Below are 26,845 nucleotides of genomic sequence, written 5' to 3'. Positions count from 1 at the left end.
GTGCTCCACTTAAAGAAAGTAGTTTGACCTGTGGTCATGTATTACATGAGCAAAATGCAGCTGTTAATTTGTCCACTCATAGCAACTGATACCAACGATGCAATGTGCAGAACGCACTGTTTTGCAAAAAAATATACATCAGCATCACTGGGAGGGCAAATAGTAAAGTCAAATTCAAACCTGCAGAATCAATTCAGGAAAGACTGAAATAAACAGGCACTGAGAGAAATAAAACAGAATGAGTAAGAGATAATAGGAGAAATGGTAAACATTCAGGAGTGCTGCAAATCTGGAACAAGCTAATACTTGAAGTATTGGGCCTGTCTCCCCCCCCCAAAAAAAAAATCCCCTTCCCCAAATCCCCTCCCCATCCCTCCACTCCAAATACCTACCCTTCCACCCCTCTCCTCCCCACAATTCCCCCATCCCAACAAGCAGCACCATTCCCTATTATGTCCCTGTCCGACATATAATGGCATGAACCCACAACCTTACCCAAGAAATGTTGTATTCACGATAGTAAGTAACATAGCAATTATAAGGGAAGGCAGTGGCCTTGTCATTGGACTAGTCACTTGTCCAGAGACCCAGGGTAATGTTCTGGGGACTTGGGTTGGAATCCCACTGGTGGGATATAATGAAATTTGAATTTAATTAAAGTCTCAATAACTTGTTGTAAAAAAAACCCCACCTGATTCACTCATGTCCTTCAGGGAAGGCAATCTGCCGTCCTTACCTGGTCTGGCCTACATGTGTCTCCAGACCCACAGCAATGTAAAAATGCCCAATGGCTTAGGAAGCCATTCTGTTCCAGGGCAATGAGGGAGGGGCAATAAATGCTGGCCCAGCCAGCGACGCCCACTTACCATGAATAAAACATAGGACATATCACAAATAGAAATAATTTAACTGGTGAAGTGCATTTATTTCTTTTTATTATAAATAGCTTAACAAGGATTCATGAAGGGATATTGTCTTCAAGAAAATAGTGTTTGGCAAATCCTTAGTTTGCTTGTATACTGTGTGAAAACATATGTAAGGCATCCAAACTCCTCCCCCCTAAGGCACGGCTCGAACACAATTTCAGGACAGTGATGATGTGTGTAGAAACTTTAGCTAAACGCATTCACCCTTCCCGATAGTTCAATTCGTTGGAAATTCACAAACACCGACATTCGGCTGACATGACAACATTTCATCTGGATTCTGGACTAGCTTCCCAATTCTCGAATAACCCCCCCTCGCCACCCCCCACCACTCGGGAGTAATTGCCGGCAGGGACATTGGAAGACAAGATGTATATTTAAGACGGTAATCCTTCCTTTAAACAAATACAGAGGGTAACAAATACACGCACCGTAACACATCCCCAGACCACAGGCTCAATTTATGATGAAATGTAACCCTCCCTTTTATGGCAACCATTCCCATAGTGCTGTGCACTTTCTTGCCACGGAGCCATATTGAGTAGGGATTCTTTATAAAGAGGCTGGATGGAAATCGGGGGCCTTTTATTTAAAAAAAACAATCTTCTGTCATTTTAAATGAGGTTATCGGCGATTGAGCAGTTTAAGCATTCCGTGCGGAAGGAGCATATGGTTTTACCAGGGCGATGACAAGGTAATATAGCACCTCAATATTAGGAAACTCTCGTCATGACAACTCCTGCCGTAATAATAGTCGGCATCATTGGCAACAAAAGTCGAAAAGACGTGATCGAGAGGCTGAATGTGGATACATTTCGTTACAATGTTGCCATTGTGTTCCCGGAGATCCCGCATTGGTCATTTCGAGTCGCAGCGTTCCATTTTGGAGTGTTTGGCATTTTGTTGTGGTGTGAAATTGACACAACTGCCTGGTAACCAGCTTTGTTACTTTCAGTCTGGCCTTGCCCCCCACCGACAATCACACTTTCTCGTGATTTCTTTTCCGGCAACTTTAATTAAAACCTCGCAACATGTTTGACTTGTAATCGTTTTATTCTCTGACAAGGTAGACTTGTCTTCCGGATTTGTTTTCGAACCCGTTGCGTGCGTGTTTACATTTCTTTTTCCTCTAACAATTGTTGTATATTTTCAATAGTCGTGGTCCTTTTTCGAGTGTGGAAACTTTTTTTTTGTATCGAGGGGTTTGGACAGGCAAGTCTTGAGTACAATGTGGGAACGTCGCTTACCGGAGTTTGGTTAGTGGACTTTTGTTCAAGAGTTTGGATTTTAATTTTTCTCTCTCACACTTTCTGGAGCGTGGACAGTAAAATGCTCATCAACTCGAATTTTGGACCTTGGCTACCACTTCCTGACCTTTTAAATTCCATTTGTGGCCGGCTTTTCTCTACAGTCTGGCTGCTTAGCCACTGTCATGGTATCTTAAAATACTTTTAAAAAATAATTCTGCGGGTGTTAATTGAATTTTGAAATACTGACCAAGCACATTTTAAATATCCTGTCTGCCTCGTTAAGGTAACTACACCATTATGCGGTATGATTGATAAAGTAGCAATTATTCATTGCTTATACTATATGTAAATTAGAGAATCAAGTTTAATTTGCGACAGGAACTGTGTATTAATGAGATACCTTAACTTTTTTAATGTCCCGTTGCATAAAGAAACCCTCCCAATCGGACTCTATTGTCAGTGATGCCTGGGTTGATATCTTGCACATAGGGAGTCAGAAGCAAGTGTAATCCTCATGCGAAGTGAGACTAGAGGCCAAAGGGGTAAAATTCAGTGTGCATCTATCATTCAGTCCACATTTTAAAACTGTGCAGCTTTAATTATTTTTATATTCTTAGGTCCACGTTTAGAATGGAAACTGCTTATGTAAACTTGTCACATAGCAGTTACAGTCTCCCACCAGTTGTGGTGCTCAAGTGCCCCCCCATTACTGACAGCGTGAAATGTTTACATTGTCAATGTAAGCATAAGAATTTCAAATGGGTGGTAAAGGGTAGATTCGATGTGCACGCAGATGCACATTTTTCATCCAAGGTGGAGAAAAGTCCTAATTTTAACATATTTTCTGCTTTTAAATGTGGAGCAGAGATAGTTAGCACTGCTGCCTCACAGTGCCAGGGACCCAGGTTCAATTCTGGCCTCGGATCACTGTCTGTGTGGAGTTCACACATTTTCCCCTGTGTCTGCATGGGTTTCCTCCGGGTGCTCAGGTTTCCTCCCACGGTCTAAAGATGTGCAGGTTAGGTTGATTGGTCATGCTAAATTGACCCGTGTGTCAGGGGATTAGCAGAGTAAATATGTGGGTTTACGGGGATAGAACCTGGGTGGGATTGTGGTCGGTGCAGACTCAATGGGCCAAATGGCCTCCTGCTTTGTAGGGATTCTATGATTCAGATGGGTTTGTTAGAGCCCCATTGTCAATACAAATATTGTCTTTGGTTATATTCAATAGAATAAAATGGAATGGAGTAGAATGAGAGGCAGGCAACATAAGCTGAGATGAGAATGGAAGATGAGGGAGATAAGAAAGTGGTTTGTGTAAGAGCAATTCGAAAGAAAGTGAGTTACTGTTAGCTGAGACTGATTGGAGCATAGACAATCGTGATGCATTCACCCAATAAACTATTGCTGTAAGCTTAATAGTCTAACAACTAACAGTAGGAATGACTAGAACTCATAGTGACAATTCCTTAAGGTTGCCTCACTCCCTGATGCTCTAGTGAGTTTCTGCAGGTTTGATTACAAGATCCTGCTGTGCTAACTGAATTTGCTGTGGTGGCAAAAGAAGCATTACATTAGGGCTCCATATCCTTGGTTAGGAAGAGCACCTGTCACATTGTAACGTAGGTGCCCTTCAGTGAGCTCATGCAGGACACAAACAGCATGGCATAGAAGGGCATTGTGGGTTCCTGCTCCTGATTGCCACACACTGCCCGTGTGAGTGGATTAGGTGCTATGCTTCTCAGTTGGCTAGTTTGGCAATATGCATGAATGCTCAAATATTACGTGAATATTTGACACTTGGATGAGGTATTGAAGAAATTGTGAAATCCTACTGTAATAAGGAATCAACGGCTTCATTTTGGGGAGGGGGGGTGGGAATTGTAGAGGAGAAACGTCTGTTTTAGAAATAAAAAAGGTTCTTTGAAGTGATTTCCTATCTCCCTGGCTGAAGGTCTGCTCCCAGATGATTGCCAGTTTCACTTTAGAGTAACCCTTGGAGAAATGCACTAGTATCTTGGTATGATGCTGCCTTAGATCTTCCCTTTTCTGCTTGTGTGAAAAAGCCTGGGTATCGTAATGAAAGTGTAGCGTGGTGTCCCTCCATGCTATGCTGAAAGGCTGGTGTGTGGGACATTTGTATCAATCAACCAAACTTAAATCTTGGACTGAATGAAGAATAACTGCACTTGTGGAAATAAAGCTAAACCTCAAGTGAGATTAGAAAGATCCACCCCAAGTAATGACATAGAACATGTATGCCTAGTTCCTTATTGTTACATCTGTAAACTTTTTCAGAAAGAGCTAAATAAGTATCTGTTTAGAAAAGGGATTGAATTTTATACAATGGTGATATATTTTGCAGCACAAGTGCTTCCATATTTAGAGATTTGGAATATAGTTAATCAAAATTGTACTTGAGGATTTTAAAGTTAAATAGCATCCTGGAGTTCTAGATTACCTTCAGGAAACACAGAAGTATCTTGGAGGTTTATTTGTGATTATTATAGTGTTTCTGATAGGATGCGGGTCGAGTCAATTAAATGATATGGGGAGGGAATAGTTTATTGGCCTGAATGGTCGTCTTAATTTATATCTAAATGCGAACTGTGAAAAAGTATAATTTGACACTGGTATGCTATTGTTGTGGCCACACTGATTTATACTATGAATCCTGTTGTATACAGTAGATCAGGACTGAGAAGCCAGTTACATAGAAGAGGATAGCTGTACTGGTGCCCTTGTATAGTAAGTAACCAAATAAATCAGAATATTGGAAATAAGTGCATCAGCTCAAGTTCATGATTTTACTGTCTGTAACCTGTTCAAAGATACTGAATATTATCTCATTCATTTTGGTGATTTTGAGGTTTTGCGAAGTGAAGACAATATTCAAAATGACACTTTAATTTCAAAGTAAATGCCCTATACTTTACAGAATTAATCCAAGTGATGCCACAAATCAAAATGTTTAAGGTGAACCTGTGCAATTTAGGGATAAGCATAGCAAAGAGTAATTCTTTTTATACAAATTAATACGAGTATTGGAAATGAAATTGAATTTTATATTTCTTTGTACTCAAATGGAATTAACTATGATTAGAGAGCATCCACAGTGAATGTGTTCCCTTCCCTCCCCCGTCCCCCACCACCACCATTCAAATTGTCTCTTTTATCACAGCCGTCCACGACATTGGTTCTTGGAATAGTGTGTGCTCTCTTTCATTTGAATTAAATATACTTTCTTTTCTTGGATTCAACTATTTGAATTTTTTTTACAAGGTCAAGTCCTAGTTAAAGGAATGATCCAGGGCAGCCACCTACACAATGTCAAATATGTTCCATAATAAGACTTAATTCCCCTGATTCATTGTATCATTCTTTTAATTTGTATCTAGCCTCCTGATTTGAACTGCCATTTCCTCATCGCAGGACAGATGATTGAGAGTGATGTCTCAGTGCCTAACACAGGTTACGTAGTGCTTTCTTTTTGACTTCCGATTCTGTAGTCAAACTAAATTCCACAAAGTTTTATAGAATTCTTAAACTTGACAATAACTCGCGCTGTGGTCATGTGGGTAAATTCTGCACAAGCATGTTAGGATTCTGTGTACAGGGTAAGTTCATGCAAACAGCAAGATCCAGTAGAATATTAAATTATTTTGTGATGCAGTGAGAAGTTGATGCTCGTCGCTTTAAAATGCAGTAAGAAAGAAAATGCTACATAGAATAGTCTGGTGAACTGTGCTGGTGCTTGTGAAACGTTTCATTATAAAGGGAGCTTTCATTATATATTTCAGTAAAAGAAAGCTGTTAAAATGCAATCTTAAATAGTTCACATGATTATAGGCTAACCAGAGTTTGCACACGCAACTTCAAGTGGCATCCATATTTGCATCTCTTTCAGAAACAAATTTTAGTCTATTTTTCTTCTCCAGAAATCTCGCTGCCAGTAAGTGAGGGGAAAGAGTTGTCGAGGAGGTTCAGTCCACTCAGTGATTCTACTGAGCATTGTTGGGATAGACATGTGTAATTCTGGAATAGATTGCTGCTCAAATTATCCTGAATTCCTGACTGACTGAGGGCAGTTTTTGTAAGATGGTGGAAGGAAAGAGGAGGATGAGAATGTGTTTGAGATGGGGCCCTGGGCAGTCAACGTTGCTATTATGATTGCAAATTATTTGCAAGAGTGAATTAAAGTAGCAAGTTTTTGTGTGATACTGACCCAACCACGAGTAACCAGAGTCTAACCTGACCAATGATTGCACTGCTGAGTTTTGATACTCGGATACAAGAGAATATAAATGGCAAACTGTGGCAGGTGCAATTTTGGGATGCAGACTGTAAGGAGGACGTTGAAGCAATGAAGTGGATAGGGTGCAAATTCAATGTGGTGATGCTTTGTTTGAGGAGATACCAATGAAAAGAAAGTCTTGGAAAAATTGACATTGTTTTAATTGGAGTGAAAGAGAAAGCGGTAATTTGATTGAGATGCTCAACTTTAAGAAAGGCGGGGGGGCAGAGTCGATAGAAATTGCCTTTCGGGTAATTGAGGGACCTTAGAATGAATGAAACATGGATATAGCATTAGATACAAGAGATTTAGGAGAGAGCAGGAGAAAACTTTTGTAAAGGGTTTTGAGGCTGTGCTATGCATTACTAGTTTGTGATTGAAGTAAAGATATGCCTTGGCGCAGAACTCAACATGGATAGGGATACCAGCTTTTGCTGACTTGGCAAATGTGCAATAAAAAATAATCAGCTGATGCTTAGGCCCGGGGTACGAGGCCCATGTTCTCAGCACCTTGTTGTATGGTTGTGATGTACGGACAGCTCTCAGCTAATCCAGAAAGGGAGCTCAACAATTTTCATCCTTGATGCCTCAGCATCACATGAAAGAACAAAATAACAACGCGACAGTCCTAGCACTCATCGGGCAGAGGTAACTTCACTGGCTCAGACACATTCACAGGATGGAAGACATGCGGGTACATTCCAAGGATATTCTGTATGGGAAGGGAGCCAGAGACCAGTATGATGCACAAAGCTCCACTTCCAGGATGCTTGTAAACATGACATTAAAGGCCTGTACATCAGTTTTTCACATGTGGGAGACACCAGCCAAACAGAGGGAAATAGCAACAAGGCTGGTGTATGTGTCACCATGGTGACCAGTAGCTTTAGCAGCTTGACAGCAGGCACCAACATTAAAAACAGCAAGCCACAACAACACCTGATCGCCCACTGCCTGATATGTGGCACTTGTGACAGAACCTGCCTGTCACGAATTGGTCCCTTCAGTCATCAGCAAAAGCCCAATATGTGAATCTATCCCATCACCAGTGGATTTGCTGGTATAGTTAAAGGAAAGGGAAATACAATGATGTGGGAACGAAATAACTTTGACTATTGCTTGTCTGGAGGATAAGCATCAACGTAAATTGGTTGTACCAAGTGGCCTGTTTCCCTGTTGTAATTCTATGTCGAGATCGGAAATATACAGCAAGAGGTGTCCCGTTATTGTAAACTTCGGCCTGAGTATCACTGGGTTAGTTTCAGTGGTTTACTTCTGAAGCTAGTATTTATGCTGTCTAAAAATAACTGAGACATGTTTGTACCTCATTATAGCAAAACTCAAGCCAGCATTTTCTTTTGTAGCTAATTACTGCAGGATGGATTTATGAAAAACAATTATAATAAAATACAAACATTGGCCATTACAAGTTACATGCATCTGTCATCGTGCCCTTCTTCACAATGAAGCTACTTTTAAAAATTCATTGAAGGGATGTGGGTATTGTTGGCCAGGCCTGCATCTAATACTCTTCCCAATTGCCCTCGAGAAAGTGGCGGTGAGCTGCTTCCTTGAACCGCTGCAGTCTATGTGGAGTGGGTGCACCCACAGTGCTGTTAGGGAGGGACTTCCAGGATTTTAACCCAGCGACAGTGAGGTGATATATTTCCAAGTCAGGATGTGAGTGGCTTGAAGGGGAACTTCCAGGTGGTGGTGTTCCCGTGGGTCTGCTGCCCTTATCTCCTTCTAGATGGTAGTGGTCGTGGGTTTGGAAGGTGTTGTCTAAGAAGCCTTGGTGAGTTCCTGCAGTGCATCTTGTAGACGGTACATACTGCTGCCACTTTGTGTCCATGGTGGAGGGAGTGAACATTTGTGGATGGGGTGCCAATCAAGCAAGCAGTTTTGTCCTTGATTGTGTCAAGCTTCTTGAGTGTTGTTGGAGTTGCGCTCATCCAGGCAAATGGAGAGTATTCCATCACATTCCTGACTTATGTCTTGTAGATGGGGAGTCTGGAACGGAGTTACTCTCCACAGGATTCCTTGCCTCTGACCTGCTCTTGTAGTCACAGTATTTATATAGCTAGTCCAGTTGAGATTCTGGTAAATGGTAACCTCCAGGATGTAGATAGTGGGGAATTCAGCTATGGAGATTCTCTCTTGTTGGAGATGGTAATTTCCCACTACTTGTGTCATCCCAAACCTGGATATGGTCCAGGTCTTGTTGCATTTGGACACGCAGTATCTGAGGAGTTGCAAATGGTGCTGAACATTGCGCAATCATCAATGAACATCCCAACTTCTGACTTTATGATGGAAGGAAGGTCATTGATGAAGCAGTTGAAGATGGGTGGACCTCGGACACTACCCTGAGGGACTCCTGCAGAGATGTCCTGGAGTTGAGATAACTGATTGTCAGCAACCACAACCATCTTCCTTTGTGCCAAGTATGATTCCAACCAGCACAAGTTTTCACCTGATTCCCTTTGACTCCAGTTCTCTTAGGGCTCCTTAATGCCGTCCTTGGTCAAATTAGGCCTTAATATTAAGGGTAGTCACTCTCACTTCACCCCAATCAGCTTTTTTTGTCCCATGTTTGAACCAAGGCTGTAATGAGGTCAGGAACTGAGTGGCCCTGCCGGAACCCAACTGGGCATCAGTGAGCAGGTTATTGCTAAGCAAGTGCCACTTGATAACATTGTTGATAACCCCTTCCATCACTTTACTGATGATCGAGAGTAGACTGATGGGGCAGCAATTGGTTGGGTTGGATTTGTCCTTTTTCATGTTTACAGGACACACCTGGACAGTTTTTCCACATTGCCAGGTAGATGCCAGTGTTGTAGCTGTACTGGAACAGCTTGGCTAGGCGCAAGGCAAGTTCTCTTTGCTTAAAACCCAACCCTCTGCCAAGCTTTTTGTTCATCTGCCTAAGCACCCTGAAATGTTTGATTGCTAACGTGTTGGTTAAGTGCATTGACCCAAACAGGTGCCGGAGTGTGGCAACTAGGGGAATTTCACAGTAACTTCATTGCAGTGTTAATGTAAGCCTTACTTGTGACTAATAAATAAATTTTAAATATAAATAAAAGCATTAAGGGCACTATAAATGCAAACTGTTGTTACTTGACCACTTCTCTGTTGCTGCAGTTCTATCATGAATGTTCACCAAGTGCATTCGAAAGCTTCTCTTTTTAACAATGTTTTAAAGTTTATTTATTAGTCACAAGTAAGGCTTACATTCGCACTGCAATGAAGTTACTGTGAAAATCCTCTAGTCGCCACACTCTGGCGCCTTTTCGGGTACACTGAGGGAGAATTTATCATGACTAATTCACCTAACCAGCACATCTTTGGACTGTGGGAGGAAACCGGAGCACCCGGAGGAAACCCACGCAGACACGGGGAGAATGTGCAAACTCCACACAGACAGTGACCCAAGCCGGGGATCCCCATGCCACCTGTGTTATTTACAGATTGTTGGAAATTTTCTTCTAGGCAGTAAAAGACTGCACCTTTTTTAGTTTGGAACGCTAGTTTAGAAGGAGATGGCTGAGTCTGCTTGAAAGTATAAACTTGGCTCAATGATAGCAATCTCACTGCTGAATCAGAAGGATGTGGGCTCAAACCCCAGTCTGGGATGTGAACGCACCAAACCTTGGCTGCTTTTGGAGATGTCTTTCAGACGAGGCGTTCGATCGAAACTCAATCTGCCTGGTCAAGCTGTGTCAAACATCTAATAGCATTATTGAAGCATTTTCCCCAGTTTGCTGGCAAACGTTTATTCCTGAACCAACAATACTGAAACAGCAAGGTCCCACTCACAGCACTTATTCTGTGTGCAAGCCCGCTAGTCATTCATTGATGGTGTCCTGAGGATGTGAAAGATACCATATAAATACATGTTTGTTCTTCCTTTACATCTACATAGCAATCTCCAGGGAACAAGGGAGGGAAAGAGTGTCTTCTGTTGATTACTCAGCTCCATTGAGAGCCCTGCTGAATAATGACTGCCAGATCAGATACATGATGCTCCTGCCAACATTTGAATTCTTGGACATCAGTCCCACCTATTTGCATTTATAACTGCAGCCACAGCCCTAACTTAACTGTGCTCACAGGCATTGGGCCTAACAACCACAGCAACCATGTAAATGGAAGGCCCCTTTAGAAATCCTGTGCAGCTGCCAGTTGCATCATAATCTCCGGGAATCAGCAACTAAGAATTGATGCACTCCAGCAGGCTGATTTACGAGTGGGTCTGGTTTGAGAAGGACTTTTCATTTAACCTCCTATCATTGTTGTATCAAGTGGCTCCCTCATAGCTGCGCAGCTCCCTATTGATGCAGAAATGCCCAAGAACACCCGGTGAGCAACAAGAGCATTTTCTGGTGTTTTAAGGCCAGTGATTGACTTGCTCATTGCTCAGCTGTACTGTGTACACAACGGTACAAGGTTTTCCATGGATGTCTGTCTACTTTTGCAACGCTGCAACATTTAAAAAATTTAAATCTCCCAGTTTTCACAAGCAACCTTGAGACCAGCGTTCTGTATCAATCCAAAAAGTGCGTGCAGAGCATCATGGTGAATCTTTATACACTATTCCTTAATCTCATTTATTACCCCCTACCCCTCCCTGATCCTGGACAAGTCAACCAGAGGCTGCACTATGCATGTCTGCATTTTGGACAGTGCTCATTTCGGTTATGTTGTAACCGGGGTACGGTCAGCACGGGGGTGACACGGTGGCACAGTGGTTAGCACTGCTGCCTCACAGCGCCAGGGACCCGGGTTCGATTCCCGGGTCACTGTCTGTGTGGAGTCTGCACATTCTCCCTGTGTCCGCGTGGGTTTCCTCCGGGTGCTCCGGTTTCCTCCCACAGTCCCAAAAGCACTTGCTGGTTAGGTGCATTGGCCATGCTAAATTCTCCCTCAGTGTATCCGAAGTCGCCGGAGCGTGGCGACTAGGGGATTTTCACCGTAACTTCATTGCAGTGTTAATGTAAGCCTACTTGTGGCTAATAAAAAAAAACTTTACTTTAAAAAAAAAACTTTACGTGGAAAATGCTTTACAGTCATGACTGCGTTTCGCAACTGTCAGGTGTTCGTCCCAAAAGTGAGCACCTTCATTAGTTTTAATGCGTAAATGTGTTTTCTTTTTGCAGGAATGCAAATTAGGAAAGGTTGCAGGGTGACTGGGACTTCATATCCTCTAGTGACTGGCAGTATTATTTGCTCTGGTGCTGCTGATTCCTTACTCAATTCACATTGTCACAAATATGGACCAAGAATATGAGCGGAGGCTTCTTCGACAAACACATTTCCAAAATGTCTCAGAAAACATGCTTTCCCTGGTAAGTGAAAATGGAGAATCAACTTGCTCAGCAGTGAGTTACGGCAAGTTATAGTTAGCTTCCTAAAAGAAAGATTCATGTTTCCCTGCTGGAGGGATGTGCTTACAGCGTGGAAGTTAATTGATGTTTCCAGCACGTCATTAGCAGTGTAGAGATTGATATAATTTTTTCAGTAGCATATATATTTAGAATTCTCGAAAATAGTAATTCTTCTATTTGATTATGAATTGTGATTTTTTTTTAAAATTGCATTTTGCAATAAAAAGCTAGTATTCTCATTCCTCGTGTGTTTTGCCGTGACCCTGATGTGGAATGTACACTTATTGCTCTCCCTTCAATAGAGAACTTCATAAAATGTTTCCTCTGATTTTAAACAATCCCCAAAGATGAGATGGGATTTTTACATGCACCTGACCATGTAATTAATCCAAGGGTGTGGCCATAACTTTCAATGGTTGATCTAAATTACATTCTCAATGGGTTTTTAAAAAAACTTATTGCAAACTGGTGATTTGGTTGTGGGGTTTTTTAGGATTTTGAAGAAAATTGAGAGGGTTGCTGGAAATATACTGGCATTTTTCCACTGGTGGGGGAGCTTAGGACAAGGGACACAACTTTAAAATCAGAAGAGAAGTTAGGAGACACATCTCCCAAGACAAAGCAATAGATACTAGCTCAATGAGCAATTTCAAACCTGACATTGATAACTTTTTTACTGGCCAAGACCATTTGAGGGATAAGCAGCTGGATGGAGTTGGGATACAAATCAGCCATGATCTTGTTGGATGACGGAACAGGTTTGAGAGATTGAATGGCCTATTTCTGTTCCTATTTAAGTAGATCTATATCAAGGTAGCAGTGGCATGAATGTGCCTGGTATAGGAAGCAGAACATGAGCTAGGATTTCTGTTACTGATTGCTTTTCTACAACTCCTACTGGAGTTACACGTGTGACATTGATATATTGGCTGAAGAGAGAATTGGGTTCAGTTTGAGGTCAAACACTGACGTCTGCTGTAAACTCTCTCACGTCGGTGGCTTGAACAAGATACCCGAGAGCTATTTGTGCCCATGGAACTATACTGCAGCAGAGAGCAAATGACTTCAGAAGAGGAGGAGAGAAATGTTTTGAGATTAGATGGTTAAATGCATTGCTGAAAGAGTGATGTTGGAGGCAGGAGTTTTGCCTCATGGGCTACTGACAACAGTTCTGGAGAAAGAAGGAGCTGTTCCGTTGAGATGGGATGCATCTAAACTGGGCTGGGTCTAGTGTCTGGCAAATTGAGTAAGTGGGAGTCGTAGTCGGGGTTTAAGTTAGTGAAGGGTGGGAGGTTTTAAGCAAAGGATAAGTTCAGAAATGCCATGGCTGTCGAGCATATTAATAAAATTGAACAGAGTGGGTCAGGAAGGGAGAGGGAGCTTATGGTAAAAGGCAATTAGTGTCAGAGGTGACATCAGGGAAAGTAGAACAAGTTGAATCTATAAGCGCTCTATCTGAATGCACAAATGATTAACAATAAAGTAAATTAATTAATAGCACAGATGGAAATGAATGAGATTGATCTAATACGTGGTTGCAAAGTGACCAAGATTGGGATCTAAATATTCCAGAATACTTGACTCTTTAGAAAACTTGGGCAAAATGGAAAAGAATAGGGCTTGAGGATTAATAAAGAATGAGATAATGAGAATAGAGAGAAAGGCTTGGAAAATCAACATGTAGAATCAGTGCGGGTGGGGCCAAGAAACAACATGGGGCAGAAAACAGGAGAGAGTAGATATAGACCCTCAAACAGTGATTGTTTAACAGGAGTTTAGAGCAGAGTATAGATCAGGGAATTAGAGGTGCACGTGACAGGAGTAAGATGGTAATTGCGAGAGTTTAACATTTGGTATACTCCGCAAAGCATATCTGTAATAATGCTATGGAAGACATATCCATGGAATATATAATGTGCAAGATAATTTTATAGCTCACTGCATCGAGGAACCAACTGTGGAAGAAGCTATTTTACACCTTGTTGTGCAATGAGAAAAGGTTAATTAGTAACATTAAAGTTTGCAGATCTCTAGGGAGGAATGATCGTCACATGAAAAATGTTATATTGAGTTTGAAATTGATCTAGTTAAATCAGAAACAAGTTCCTGAATCTGAATAAGGCAAACCAGGTAGGAATGGGGGATGAGTTGCCCAAGGGGAAACTACATTAAAACTATGATAGATAAGCAATTGAAACCATTCAAAAAATTGTAATTTGTAACAAATATGCATTACCCTAAGGAATTTTAAAAAACCATAAGAAAAGTGGTCCAATCTAGGATAACGGGAGAAGCTAAAGATAGTATTAGATTAAAGGAATGAGTTTATAATGTTGCTAAAAAGAGCTGTTGAATTGAATTGATTTATTATTGTCACATGTATTGGGACACAGTGAAAAGTATTTTTTCTTGCGCGCTATACAGACAAAACATACCGTGCATAGGGGAGAAGGAAAGGATAGAGTGAAAAGAAAGTTCAGCTTAATGTGTTATAGGACCATTCAAATGTCTGATGACAGCAGGGAAGAAGCTGTTCTTGAATTGGTTGGTACGTGTTTTCAGATTTTTGTACCATTTTTCCCAACTGAAGAAAGTGGAAGAGTGTGTGTCCGGGTGCATCGGGATCGTTGATAATGCCGACTGATTTCCCGAGTCAGCGGGAAGTGTAGACGGAATCAATGGATGGGAGGCAGGTTTGCGTGATGGACTGGGCCTACATTCACAACACTTTTTTTTTCTTGCGGGCTTGATCAGAGCAGGAGCCGTACCAAGCTGTGATACAACCGGAAAGGATGCTTTCTATAGGGCATCTGTAAAAATTGGCGAGCATCGTAGCGGAAATGCCAAATTTCCTTAGTTATAAATATGAGGATAGGGGGATTTTGGATTTCAGCAAAGGGTGGTAGAAAAATTGATAAAGAGAATGTGAGAGAAAACCAGCAAAAGGGGGCTCATTAGAGGCAGAGACAAGGAGACATTATAATGGTGGATAAGGAAATAGCAGAAATATTAAACAAATTTTTGCATTTATCTTCATAGTAGAGGATATATAAAAACATTTCAGTAATAGGCACCAAGAGTCTCATGACAAAGCAGAACCTAAAGAAATTAGTAAAAAAACATGGTGCTGGAGAAATTAATGGGGCAGATAGTTGACAAATCCCCAGACCCTGCATCCTTGTTTTAAAAAGGGAGCTACAGAGATAGTGGATGTATGTGATCTTCCAGAACTACCTAGATTCTAGAACAGTCCTCATTGGATTGAAATGTAACCCCACTATTCAAGAAAGGAAATAGAGGGGAAATGAGTACTCTTGCAGTTAGCCTGAAACCCAAACAAAATATCTTGTTTGGGTTGAAAGGCTGTTACTAGTGGGGTACTGCAAAATTTTGAGCTCGGCCTCAACTATATCGTTGACATGAATGAGGGGACAGAGTGTACATTATCCAAGCTTTCTGACAGTATGAAATTGGGTGGAAAAGTAGGATGTGAAGAGGCCAGTTGAGTCAGTGGGCCAATGGATGATAACATGGAGAAGTGTGAAAGAAAAATATCAAAGCAGAGTATTTTTTAAAAGGTGAGAAACTGAGAAATGTGTGCATTCAGAAAGACCTGGGCGTTCTCATGCACAAATCTCACAAACTTAACATGGCAGTCAACTGGAATGATAGCCTTTAGTATGAAGGGATTGGAAATAAGAGCACAGATTTGTTACTATTATATAGTGTGTCCAACAGGTCAATGTGATGTGTCTAGTTAGCATCCTGTTCCTTTTTGTGTACTAGTTTGCTACACGTTTTCACTGACCACTGACTTAAAACTCTGACAAAAATTCTGGAGTGGAGCCTAAAGAGCAGCACAGTGATTAGCACTACTGCCTCACAGCGCCAGGGACCCGGGTTTGATTCCTGGCTTGGGTCACTGTCTGTGTGGAGTTTGCACATTCTCCCCGTGTCTGCATGGGTTTCCTCCGGGTGCTCCAGTTTCCTCCCACAGTCTGAAAGACGTGCTGGTTTGGTGCATTGACCCGATCAGGCACCGGAGCGTGACGACTAGGAGAATTTCACAGTAACTTCATTGCAGCGTGAATGTAAGCCTTACTTGTGGCCAATAAATATACTTTACCAAAGATGAACTGATGTCTAAGTATGTCAACTTTCCAGCAATCAAACGTAGTGCTCTGCATTCCTTTGGGACTCATGATGTGGAGATGCCGGCATTGGACTGGGGTAAACACAGTAAGAAGTCTCACAACACCAGGTTAAAGTCCAACAGGTTTATTTGGTAGCAAAAGCCACTAGCTTTCGGAGCGCTGCCCCTTCCTTTGGACTCAACCAGGGAGTTTGAGAGGGGAATCCTGGTGTTAGGGTCGTCTTAAAATTTTGCCCAGGCTACACAGTATTAACATAACCTGGGAGACAGGTGATAAAATGACAAATGATATAACTTGACGAGAGTTATAACATGACTAGCACGGAGAAAGGCTTGTCTTTGACAGTGGGAATAACCATGTCCTTGAAGTGAACAGAATCCATTGCACAAGGCAAACAAATGAAAAGAAAGAAGATGCCAACTCTTTGATTGGCAAACTGGAATATCAGGACTATGTGTGCCTATCAGTGCCATTGACATGGTACTTGATAGGCTGAACATTAACATAGCTTCCCCACGAGATCAGGACATTGGCACCAGCTGATCATCACAGGACGTAACGCTGAACAATATTCTCAGCACGCATCTACCACTGCAGTGACAGTGATACTGGCCACTCTGCTATGCACCATGGTGTCAATGCAACCCTTGTCATTCAAAGCAGAAATGCTGTCCTTGTTTCCGTGTCAGCCATACTGTTTACCTGGGCAAAAACCAACTGTCCCCACTTGATTGAACAGGCGTTCCCCGGCATTCCCGCACATAGTACCGGAGCAAAATGGGACATAGTTCATGACACCATCTACAATACCACATTCTAGACATATGGAAGCAAAAGTTGCAAAATGCTGACTGGTTCGAGACGAACTGGAACCTATCACTGAAGCCAAGTGCCCCGCTATCATTAATTACAAGAGAGATCTGAGTGGCGAAACTCTGAATGCACTAAGAACCACGCAAAATAAAATCCAACATACTGCTAGCGAATCTGTGGTTATAAATCCGTGATTACAAATGGTTACAAATCAGTGGTTACAACTTTTCCAGAATATCCAGACGCCCTTTGACACAGGGAATACTAGAGGCATTTACGAAGGGGGCTAAGAAGACAACAGGCCCATCAGCAAAGCAGAGGTGAACAACTGCAAGAGAGATGGACGGATCGGTACTTTTTACTTGTATTCTAGGAAGAAGATTATCGCCCAGGAAACTCGAGATACCATAAAAAGCCTGCCTGTCATTGCAGAGCAGGATATTGTACCCAAAGTGGGGGAGCTTAGCAAAGCTATTGGTTCACTTGACATGGGCAAAGCTCCAGGGGCTGATGTTATATCACCTGAACTCATCAAGCCCTGGAAACCAACGCCCTTGTAGCATCTGCATAAATTTAATTGTCAATGCAGGAGCGAGGAACAGTGCCCCAAGATATGCATGATCTAAAGATCGTGGCCCTCCAGAACCACAAAGATAACTGCAGTGATTGGAACAACTGTCAAAGCATCTCCTCCCTGCTGAGCATTATGGGAAAAGCCCTTGTCAGGCTGCAGATGAACACATCTACCCCAAATCCCGGTTTAGTTTCACAACTGGAAGATCTACAATTGACATGATCTTCTCGGTCTGGCGGTTGCAGGAGAAATGCCATAAACAAAGGAGATGACTATACGTTGCCTTCATCAATCTCACCAAGGCATCCAAACATGGGAACAGAGGTAGTCTATTTAAGGACCCTTTCGGACATGCTTCTTGTAGTTGACTTTGGGATCAATCGAGCACTATGGGCACATGACAGCATGAATGAGGGGACAGAGTATACATTATTGAGAAGAATGAGGGGAGATCTTATAGAAACATCTAAGATTATGAAGGGAATAGATAAGATAGAAGCAGGGAAGTTGTTTCCACTGGCGGGTGAAACTAGAACTAGGGCGCATAGCCTCAAAATAACGGGAAGCAGATTTAGGACTGAGTTGAGGAGGAACTTCTTCACACAAAGGGTTGTGAATCTGTGGAATTCCCTGCCCAGTGAAGCAGTTGAGGCTGTCCCTAAGTTAATTTGAGTTCGTTTACTTGGTCGGTGTCAAAAGACATACCTCATTGAATGTTTTTAAGGCAAGGATTGATAAAGTTTTGAACAGTAAAGGAATTAAGGGTTGTGGGGAGGTAATTGGAGCTGAGTCCATGAAAAGGTCAGCCATGATCTTATTGAATGGCGGAGCAGGCTCGAGGGGCCAGATGGCCTACTCCTGCTCCTAGTTCTTATGTTCTTATGAATGAGGGGACAGTGTGTACATTATCCATGCTTTCTGACAGTGTGAAATTGGGTGGAAAAGTAGGATGTGAAGAGACTATAAAAAGGTACAGACCAGTTGAGACAATGAGCCAATGGAAGATAATATGGAGAAGTGTGAAGGAAAAATATCAAAGCAGAGTATTTTTTAAAAGGTGAGAAACTAAGAAAGACCTGGGTGTTCTCATGCACAAATCTCACAAACTTAACATGGCAGTCAACTGGAATGATGGCCTTTGTTACAAGCTGGAGATTGAGAGATTGGCTGTGAGGTGCTGACTGAGAGAGGCCTCCTTGGAGAGATTTTTGAGGCCTTGGATGTTAATTTTCTGGCAGTACTGATTTGTTGCTGTAGTTGTTGGGGACCAATCTGCTGGAGGTGGTGGATTAGTTAAGACAGCGATTTGATTTGATCTGGCAGTCATCGGTATCTGTAAGGCCACAGGGTGATGTGGACATCTCTGTGGTCCCTTACTCAAGCGAGTCCCAGTGCCATGGGTTTTTCTGTGAAGTCTTGTGTTCACCTTGCGATCAGAAGAGTGTTTAAGTTATGACAAGGATGAGTTCTAATATTCCGCAGAAATCATTTCTAAACCTCTGATTCAGATGAGCTGTGATGAAAGAAAGTTAAGAGAGATGGGAAAATGCATTAATAGAACAAGGCTGTTAGCCTTGCCTGCATCAAAATTAAATGCTTTAACTTGAAGCTTAGGAGTGGAAGTGAATCTGGAAGTGTGATGTTGCAATGTCAGTCCTTTAAAATGGCAATGCTTAAAAACATTAATTACACTCGGTGGCGCAGTAGTTAGCACTGCTCCTCACAGCGTCAGGGACCCGGGTTCGATTCCCAGTTTGGGTCACTGTCTGTGTGGAGTCTGCGTGGGTTTCCTCCGGGTGCTCCGGTTTCTTCCCACAGTCTGAAAGACGTGCTGGTTAGGTGCATTGACCCGAACAGGTGCCGGAGTGTGGCGAGTAGGGGAATTTCACAGTAACGTCATTGCAGTGTTAATGTAAGCCTTACTTGTGACTAATAAATAAACTTTACTCTTTCTGGAGGGAGTGTATAAGTTCTTTTCCAATCCGTATGTTTGTGAAGTATACATATTTGCATTCACATAAAAAGCTATTAGCCAGGGCGTAATTGTACTCACCCGTTCATTATTAAAATGACTGCTTTTGCCTTTACTGAATTACTTCCCTTTAAAGCTGCTTTCATGCCTGTGCTCTGACCCTCTTCAACACCCACACGCAGTCTGTCAAACCACCTGCACCCAATGCTGGGGGACACCACATCTGTCGCATGTTTAGTACCACGTCTGCTCCTCTATGGAGTGTGGAAACTTTTTTTTTCATTTCAGTCATTTGACAGTCTTTAGCAAGTAAGCGTGTCCATAAAGCCACAAAGCTGGCCCCTTTTAACCAATTACAACAACAGTAAGAAATTACCATGGGCAGCATTTCATGAAGTCCCTTTCCCCGCCTGCCCATCTTTTGTACCAACACACAGGCCCACTTGTTTGGAATTTTGAGGGTATTTTTAATTTTCATCAGTGAAAAGGTGAAATCCCAGTTTAGTGCAGTTTTATTACTGAACAAGATTGATCTGAATTGCAGTATGTGGAACTGTCTGTGATGCTATGCAAAACCTATTTCCTTTGAAAATGCTGAAGAACAGAACAGAAACTTTATTTCATTTTTGTGTGGACTGACAAGATGTGTGATAGCTCAGCGTTCCTCGCACTATTACTATAGCAACAATCTCTATACACGTTAACTGCAGAATAAAGCTTTGAATGCCTCAGTAATATCGAGAGTGGTTCTGAAAATACAAGGGTGTAAACTGAGTTTTATTTTGTTTCTGTCTGCTGTCTATTCTACAGCTTTTATAAACTAACCGTTTAAAATAAATACGAACATCACTTCCTGCAGCCATCTTTGGAACCGGTATATACCATCATTGACTGCATTGAGCAGCACCATTGACTGCGTGTAACCAGCCTCACGGTGGCACAGTGGTTAGCGCTGCTGCCTCACAGCATCAGGAACCCGAGTTCAATTCCCAGCTTGGATCACTGTCTGTGCGGAGTCTGCACGTTCTCCCCGTGTCTGTGTGGGTTTCCTCCGGGTGCTCCAGTTCCCTCCCACAGTCCAAAAGACGTGCTGGTTAGGTGCATTGGCCACGCTAAATTCTCCCTCAGTGTACCCGAACAGGCACCGGAGTGTGACGACTTGGGAATTATCACAGTAGCTTCATTGTAGTGTTAATGTAAGCCTATTTGTGATGCTAATTTTTTAAAAAAAGGATACTATGGGCATGTGAATATCTAACTCCAGAAGGGAAATGTCTGATAGCACTGTCTGATAGCAATGAGTTGATGGAGTTGCCACTGTGCAGTGCTGGGCTAGGGAAGGGTTGAAGAGAACTTATAAGCTTTACTGGTTACATTTTTATCTTTTGTTTCAACACAAGATTTTCTTTCTGTCAGTCAATTTTGAGTTTTATCTTGCTGTTGGCATTTTACATGCTTTTGTTCACTATTCACATCACCACTTTTGGACTCGTGAATTGATTCTGACATCACATCCCCTGCCCCCATGTGAGGGATTTTTGTGCGCATTGTTCCCTGTCCCTGTTTTGGATGAGGCAGGTTTAGACTTGTACTAATTAGCATTGTGCATTCCCGATATCTGCTGTGATGTCAGGGGAAAGGACTGAGGGAAAGGCTGGTGCACTGAAGGGAGGTGCCAACTGAGAGAACAGAGAGAAAAATAACTTTGTCTTGTGCCTGGGTCAAATTTCAGTGATTCCATGTCTTAAACAAATGACTGCTGCTGTTTTCCATTTGGGATGATGTAATTATATGTATCCTATGGAAGCCAAGCTTTTGCTGGGCTGGAGTCAAATGGATGCTTTTCACATACATGGTGACATTGTCCATGTCAGAGATGTTTCAAAGGTTGACTATACTTTGTTACCTATAATGTGCTTTCTTTGGATCAGACTTTAAACTGGCTGATCATAAAGAGGTGAACGATCCCATCTACCAACAAACGTGCACGGCTGACCCTGAGATTAATAGAGGTCGGTTACTCTGAATAATGACTGGGCTCCTGTCCAAGGTCTAGCCGTCATTTGCCAGGAATGTAAAACAATTATTAGCTGGGAGCACTATTTAAATGTTTTTCTTCTTTATTCTTTCATGGAATATGGGCATCCTGGCAAAGCCAGCATTTGTTGTCCATAACGTATTGCCCTTGAACTGAGTGATCTGCTCAGAGGGCATTTAAGAGTCAACCACATTGTTAACGGCCAAAATTCTCCGACCTCATCTGCAGCTGGGATTCTCCAGTCTCGCTGCTGTGAATGGGGATTTGGCCGAGTGCCAAAATTCCCCATTCTCACTGGCAGTGGTAGCGGGGCATGCGGAACCAGAGTATCAAGGCCAAATGTGTAAGGGAAGGACAACATATTTCCTTCCAGACACTTACTGAATTCAAATTCCACAAATCTGAGTTCCTGGATTGCAAAACCACTACACCACCATCTTCCTTATGTCAAACGTCTGTAGTTGGGAAAATGCTGGAATCCATCATTAACGAAGAAATAGCAGGCCATCTGGATAAGAATGGTTCGATCAAGCAGACGCAGCATGGATTCATGAGGGGAAAGTCGTGCTTGACGAACTTACTGGATTTTTATGAAGATGTGACTAGTGCGGTTGACGGAGGGGAACTGGTGGATGCGGTGTTTTTGGATTTCCAAAAGGCGTTTGATAAGGTACCTCACAAAAGGTTGCTGCAGAAGATTGGGGCACACGGAGTTGGGGGTAGGGTGTTAGCGTGGATTGGGGATTGGCTATCCGACAGGAAGCAGAGAGTTGGAATAAATGGGTGCTTTTCTGATTGGCAGATGGTGACTAGTGGCGTGCTGCAGGGATGGGGACTGGGGCCTCAACTGTTTACTATTTACATAGATGATCTGGAGGAGGGGACTGAGTGTAGGGTAACAAAGTTTGCTGACGACACGAAGATAAGTGGGAAAGTGAGTTGCGTGGAGGAAGCGGAAGGTCTGCAGAGAGATTTGAATAGGCTGAGTGAGTGGGCGAGGATCTGGCAGATGGAGTATAATGTTGGCAAATGCGAGGTTATTCACTTTGGAAGAAATAATAGCAAATTGGATTATTATTTAAATGGAAAAAAATTACAACATGCTACTGTGCAAAGGGACCTGGGGGTCCTTGTGCATGAGTCGCAAAAACTCAGTCTGCAAGTACAACAGGTGATCAAGAAGGCAAATGGGATGTTGGCATTTATTGCAAGGGGGATAGAATATAAAAGCAGAGAAGTCTTGCTGCATCTGTACAAGGCATTGGTGAGGCCGCAGCTGGAATACTGTGTGCAGTTTTGGTCCCCTTACTTGCGAAAGGATATATTGGCCTTGGAGGGAGTGCAGAGAAGGTTCACCAGGTTGATACCGGAGATGAGGGGTGTAGATTATGAGGAGAGATTGAGCAGATTAGGTTTGTACTTGTTGCAGTTTAGAAGGCTGAGGGGTGATCTTATAGAGACCTATAAGATAATGAAGGGGCTGGATAGGGTAGAAGTGGAGAGGTTCTTTCCACTTAGAAAGGAAACCAGAACTAGAGGGCACAGCCTCAAAATAAAGGGGGGTCAGTTTAGGACCGAGTTGAGGAGGAACTTCTTCTCTCAGAGGGTGGTGAATCTCTGGAACTCTCTGCCCACTGAAATGGTGGAGGCTACCTCGTTGAATATGTTTAAGTTACGGATAGATGGATTTCTGATTGGTAGGGGTTGTGGGGAGCAGGCGGGTAAGTGGAACTGATTCACTTCAGATCAGCCATTATCTTATTGAATGGCGGGGCAGGCTCGAGGGGCTGGATGGCCTACTCCAGCTCCTATTTCTTATGTTCTTATGTAAACCTATGGAATTCAGTGCTAAGGCCTCAGTTACAAATAACCTGCACTCTTCTGTACATTAGAAAGGTCATGGAGGTGTTATAGATGAAGTTCTTAAGATAATGTCAAGGCTGAGGAGAGGCTGGTGGCATTGGAGGGACTCGTTAGATTAGAACCGTGATTGTAATTAGTGGTTGTAAGGGGTATTAAATTTAACCTACGTGTCATTAGACCTTCAGCTTTTTGTGTCTATTTATACCAAAAGCTTCAGAGCTCAGACTAATACAGTTCAGTGAACACTGGACCCAGGAGAAAAAGTCACACAAAATAGGGACTATATTGATCTCTCTATTTTCTTGTAAGTAGACCAAAATAGATTTTAAAGTGCTAATTAGATATCCAACGTAAAATTCATCCTGGGGGATTGCATGAATTATTTGTGTAACTCTCTCTAAAATGTACCATTCTTTCATGGATGTGGGTTTTGCTGGCAAGACCAGCATTTATTGCCCATTCCTAATTACGCTTGAGAAGGTGGTGGTGAGCTGCCTTCTTGAACCGCTGCAGTCCATGTAGTGTAGACACGCCCACAATGATAATAGATTGTCACCAGGTCAAAATCCTAGAACTATGAAGAGACGGTGATGTATTTCCAAGCCAGGGGATGGGTGGGGAAGTTGCAGGGGGTGGCCATGTTCTTGTGGATCTTGGAGGTCACAGGTTGTGCTGTTGGTGGAGCTTTGGTGAGTTGCTGCAATACACCTTGTAGATGGTACATACTGCTGTCATGTATGACAGTGGTGGAGGTGGTGATTGGAACCCTATCCAATCAGGATACTTTGCCCTGGATGGGGTCAAGCTTCTTGAGTATTGTTAGACAAGCGGAGAGAGTTTCATCACACTCCTGGCCTGAAGATGGTGGATAGACGTTAGGGTGTCAGGAAATGAGTTAACTCTATGCAGAATTCATAGCCTCTGACCTTTTCTTGTAGCCACAGTATTTATATGGTTGGCCCTGTTCAGTTTCTGGCCAATAGTAAAACCTTAGCATGTTGCTAGTGGGGGATTCAGCAATGGTAACGCCATTGATTTGTCAAGGGGCGATGGTTAGATTCTCTATTGTTGGAAATGACCATTGCCTGGCACTTGTGTGGTGTGACTGTTGTTTACCAGCCCAAGTCTGAATATCGTCCAGGTCTTGGTCATGGACTGCTTCAGTACCTGAGGGGTTGTGAATGGTGCTGAATATTGTGCAAGCCTCAGTGAACATCCCCATTTCTGACCTAATGAGGGAAAGGTGACATTGATGAAGATGGTTGGGCCTAGGACAATCCCCTGGGGGACAATCCCCTGGGGGACAATCCCCTGGGGGACAATCCCCTGGGGGACAATCCCCTGAGGAGCTCCTGCAGCGATGCCCTGGGACTGAAATGATTGACCTCCAACAACCGCAACCATTTTCCTTTGAGCCAGTTGTGACTCCAAACTGTTTTGCTCTGATTTCCCACAGACTCCAGTTTTGCTTCGGGCACCTTGATGCCCCACTCGGTCAAATGTCGTCTTGCTATCTAAGGCAGACATTCCTTGCCTCTTGAATTCAGCTGCTCTGCCCGTGTTTGATGCAAGGCTATAATGAAACCTGGAGCCGAGTAGCCCTGGCAGAACCCAAGCTAAGCATCAACGAGCAGGTTGTTTCAGAGTAAGCGCTGTCGATGGCCCCTTCCTTCACTTTGCTGATGATTGAGGGTAGTTTGATGGGCCACAGTTTGGTGGACGGGACATAGCTGAGTATTTTCCAGATTGCCGGGTAGATGTCAGTGTTCTAGCTGTACTGGAACAGCTTGGCTAGGAGTGTGGCTTGGTTAATCTTCAGTACTAGTGCTGGAATATTGTCGGGGCCTAAAACCTTTGCAGTAACCAGTGCCTTCAGCCATTTCTTTATATCCTGTGGAGTGAATCAAATTGTCTGAAGACTGACATCTGAGATGCTGGGGACCTCCGGAGGAGGCCAAGGTGGATCATCCACTCGGCACTTCTAGCTGAAGATTGCAGCAAATGCTTCAGCAATGTCTTTTGCACTGATGTGCTGGCTTCCCCCATCGTTGAGGAGAGGGATATTTGTGGAGCCGCCGCCTCCTCCAGTGAGTTGTTCAACTGTCCACCACCATTCACGACTGATTGTGACAGAACTGCAGCGCTTCGATCTGATCTGGTGATTGTGGGGATTGCTTAACTCTTTCTATTACTACTGCTTCTGCTGTTTCGCACAGAAGTAACCCTGTAACGTAATTTTGTCAGGCTGGCACCTCACCTTTGGGTATACCTGCTGCTGTTCCTGGCATGCCGTTCTGCAGTCCTCATTGATCTAGGGTTGATCCCTTGGCTTGGTGGTAATGGTGGAGTGGAGGTTATGCTATGCCATGAGGTTTGCAGATTGTGGTTGAGTACAATTCTGCTGCTAATGACCCACAGTGCCTCATGGCTGCCCAGTTTTAATTGCCAGACCTATCCCATTTAGCATGGTGGTAGTGCCACACAACATGACTGAGAGCATCCTCCATGTGAAGGTGGGATTTCACCTCCACAAGTACTGTGCAGAGGTCACTTCAGCAATGCTACTATGGACTGATGCATTTGCAACAGGTGGATTTGTGAGGATGATGTCGAGTATGTTTTTCCCTCCTTGTTGGTTCCCTCACTACCTGCTGCGGACCCCGTCTACCAGCTAGTTCTTCAGGACTCAGTCAATAGTGGTGCTACCAAGCCATTCGTGGAGATAGACATTCAACCAAAGTCCATTGCCATTGTCAGTTCTTCCAATTGGTGTTAAACATCAGCTGAGGGGAGGAGCGGGGGGGGGCGGGGGGGGCACGTTGCTGTAAGTCTGGAGCCACATGTCAGGCAGACCAGGTAAAGACAGCAGACCTCCTTCCCCAAAGGATATTAGTGAAGCAATGGATTTTTAAAATCATTGGCAAGCATTTCATTACTGACTAGCTCTTAAATTCCACGTTTATTAATTGAATTTAAATTCCACCATCTACTATGGCGTGATTTGAACCCATCTTTCCACAGCATTAACCTGGGCCTTTGGATTACTAGTCCAGCGATGTGACCACTAAACCACTACCTCCCCATATGTATGAGTAGGCCATAACTAATGTTACATCTGAAGGGCTAAATGTTGGAAGAGATTTAAAGATTTTGGTAAATGTCTTTAAGCTGATATTTAATGCTAACGTTTTGCTGTTCAGTATATAATTTGCTATGTCCGTAACAGCCCGGATTTGAAGCATTTTGAGATTATTTTCATTTTGTTTAATAATCTGCCGATGTGAACATATTTATTTTCCGCAGTCTGCCTTGAGCACACGACCCGTAACCTCAAACTCTCCAGCAACCGTTCCTCGCAAGACAGGTGACCGGTTTATCCCAACCAGGGCAAGTTCAAACTGGAGCGTCAATTTTCACACTATAAATGTAAGAGAATGATGTTACTGTTGTTGCTTCTTTAAAAAATGTGACCGTGATTGAAACAGCAGAGATGATCTAAGTTAGCCTGGCAGACTTCATGGCCGGGATTTCCTGCCCTTCCCGTCAGCGCGATCCTCTGATCCCACCCTCG

At 43.0% G+C, this 26,845-nt stretch overlaps 1 protein-coding gene across 8 annotated transcripts in view; it reads left to right on the top strand.

The window, feature by feature from the left end:
* The first annotated feature begins 1,068 nt into the window (after nt 1-1,068).
* Nucleotides 1,069-26,845, top strand: part of LOC144497394 (fizzy-related protein homolog) — a 78,681-nt gene continuing 52,904 nt past the window's right edge. Inside the window, exons 1-5 of one of the 8 annotated variants that reach the window (XM_078218597.1) lie at nt 1,439-1,620; nt 4,864-4,924; nt 5,575-5,647; nt 11,633-11,821; nt 26,578-26,700. In XM_078218597.1, the coding sequence (XP_078074723.1) occupies nt 11,747-11,821; nt 26,578-26,700 (198 nt within the window). In that variant the 5' untranslated portion in view covers nt 1,439-1,620; nt 4,864-4,924; nt 5,575-5,647; nt 11,633-11,746. Of the gene's footprint in view, nt 1,312-1,438; nt 1,621-1,834; nt 1,859-4,863; nt 4,925-5,574; nt 5,648-11,632; nt 11,822-26,577; nt 26,701-26,845 lie in introns of those variants that run through there. The other 7 variants (XM_078218591.1, XM_078218593.1, XM_078218596.1 and 4 more) reach the window with 7 other exon arrangements.

The sequence above is a fragment of the Mustelus asterias genome, chromosome 8 (assembly GCF_964213995.1).
Source record: "Mustelus asterias chromosome 8, sMusAst1.hap1.1, whole genome shotgun sequence".
NCBI classification, from domain to species: domain Eukaryota; kingdom Metazoa; phylum Chordata; class Chondrichthyes; order Carcharhiniformes; family Triakidae; genus Mustelus; species Mustelus asterias.
Note: the sequence above shows the minus strand (reverse complement) of the source record. Positions and strands in the feature narration are given on the sequence as shown.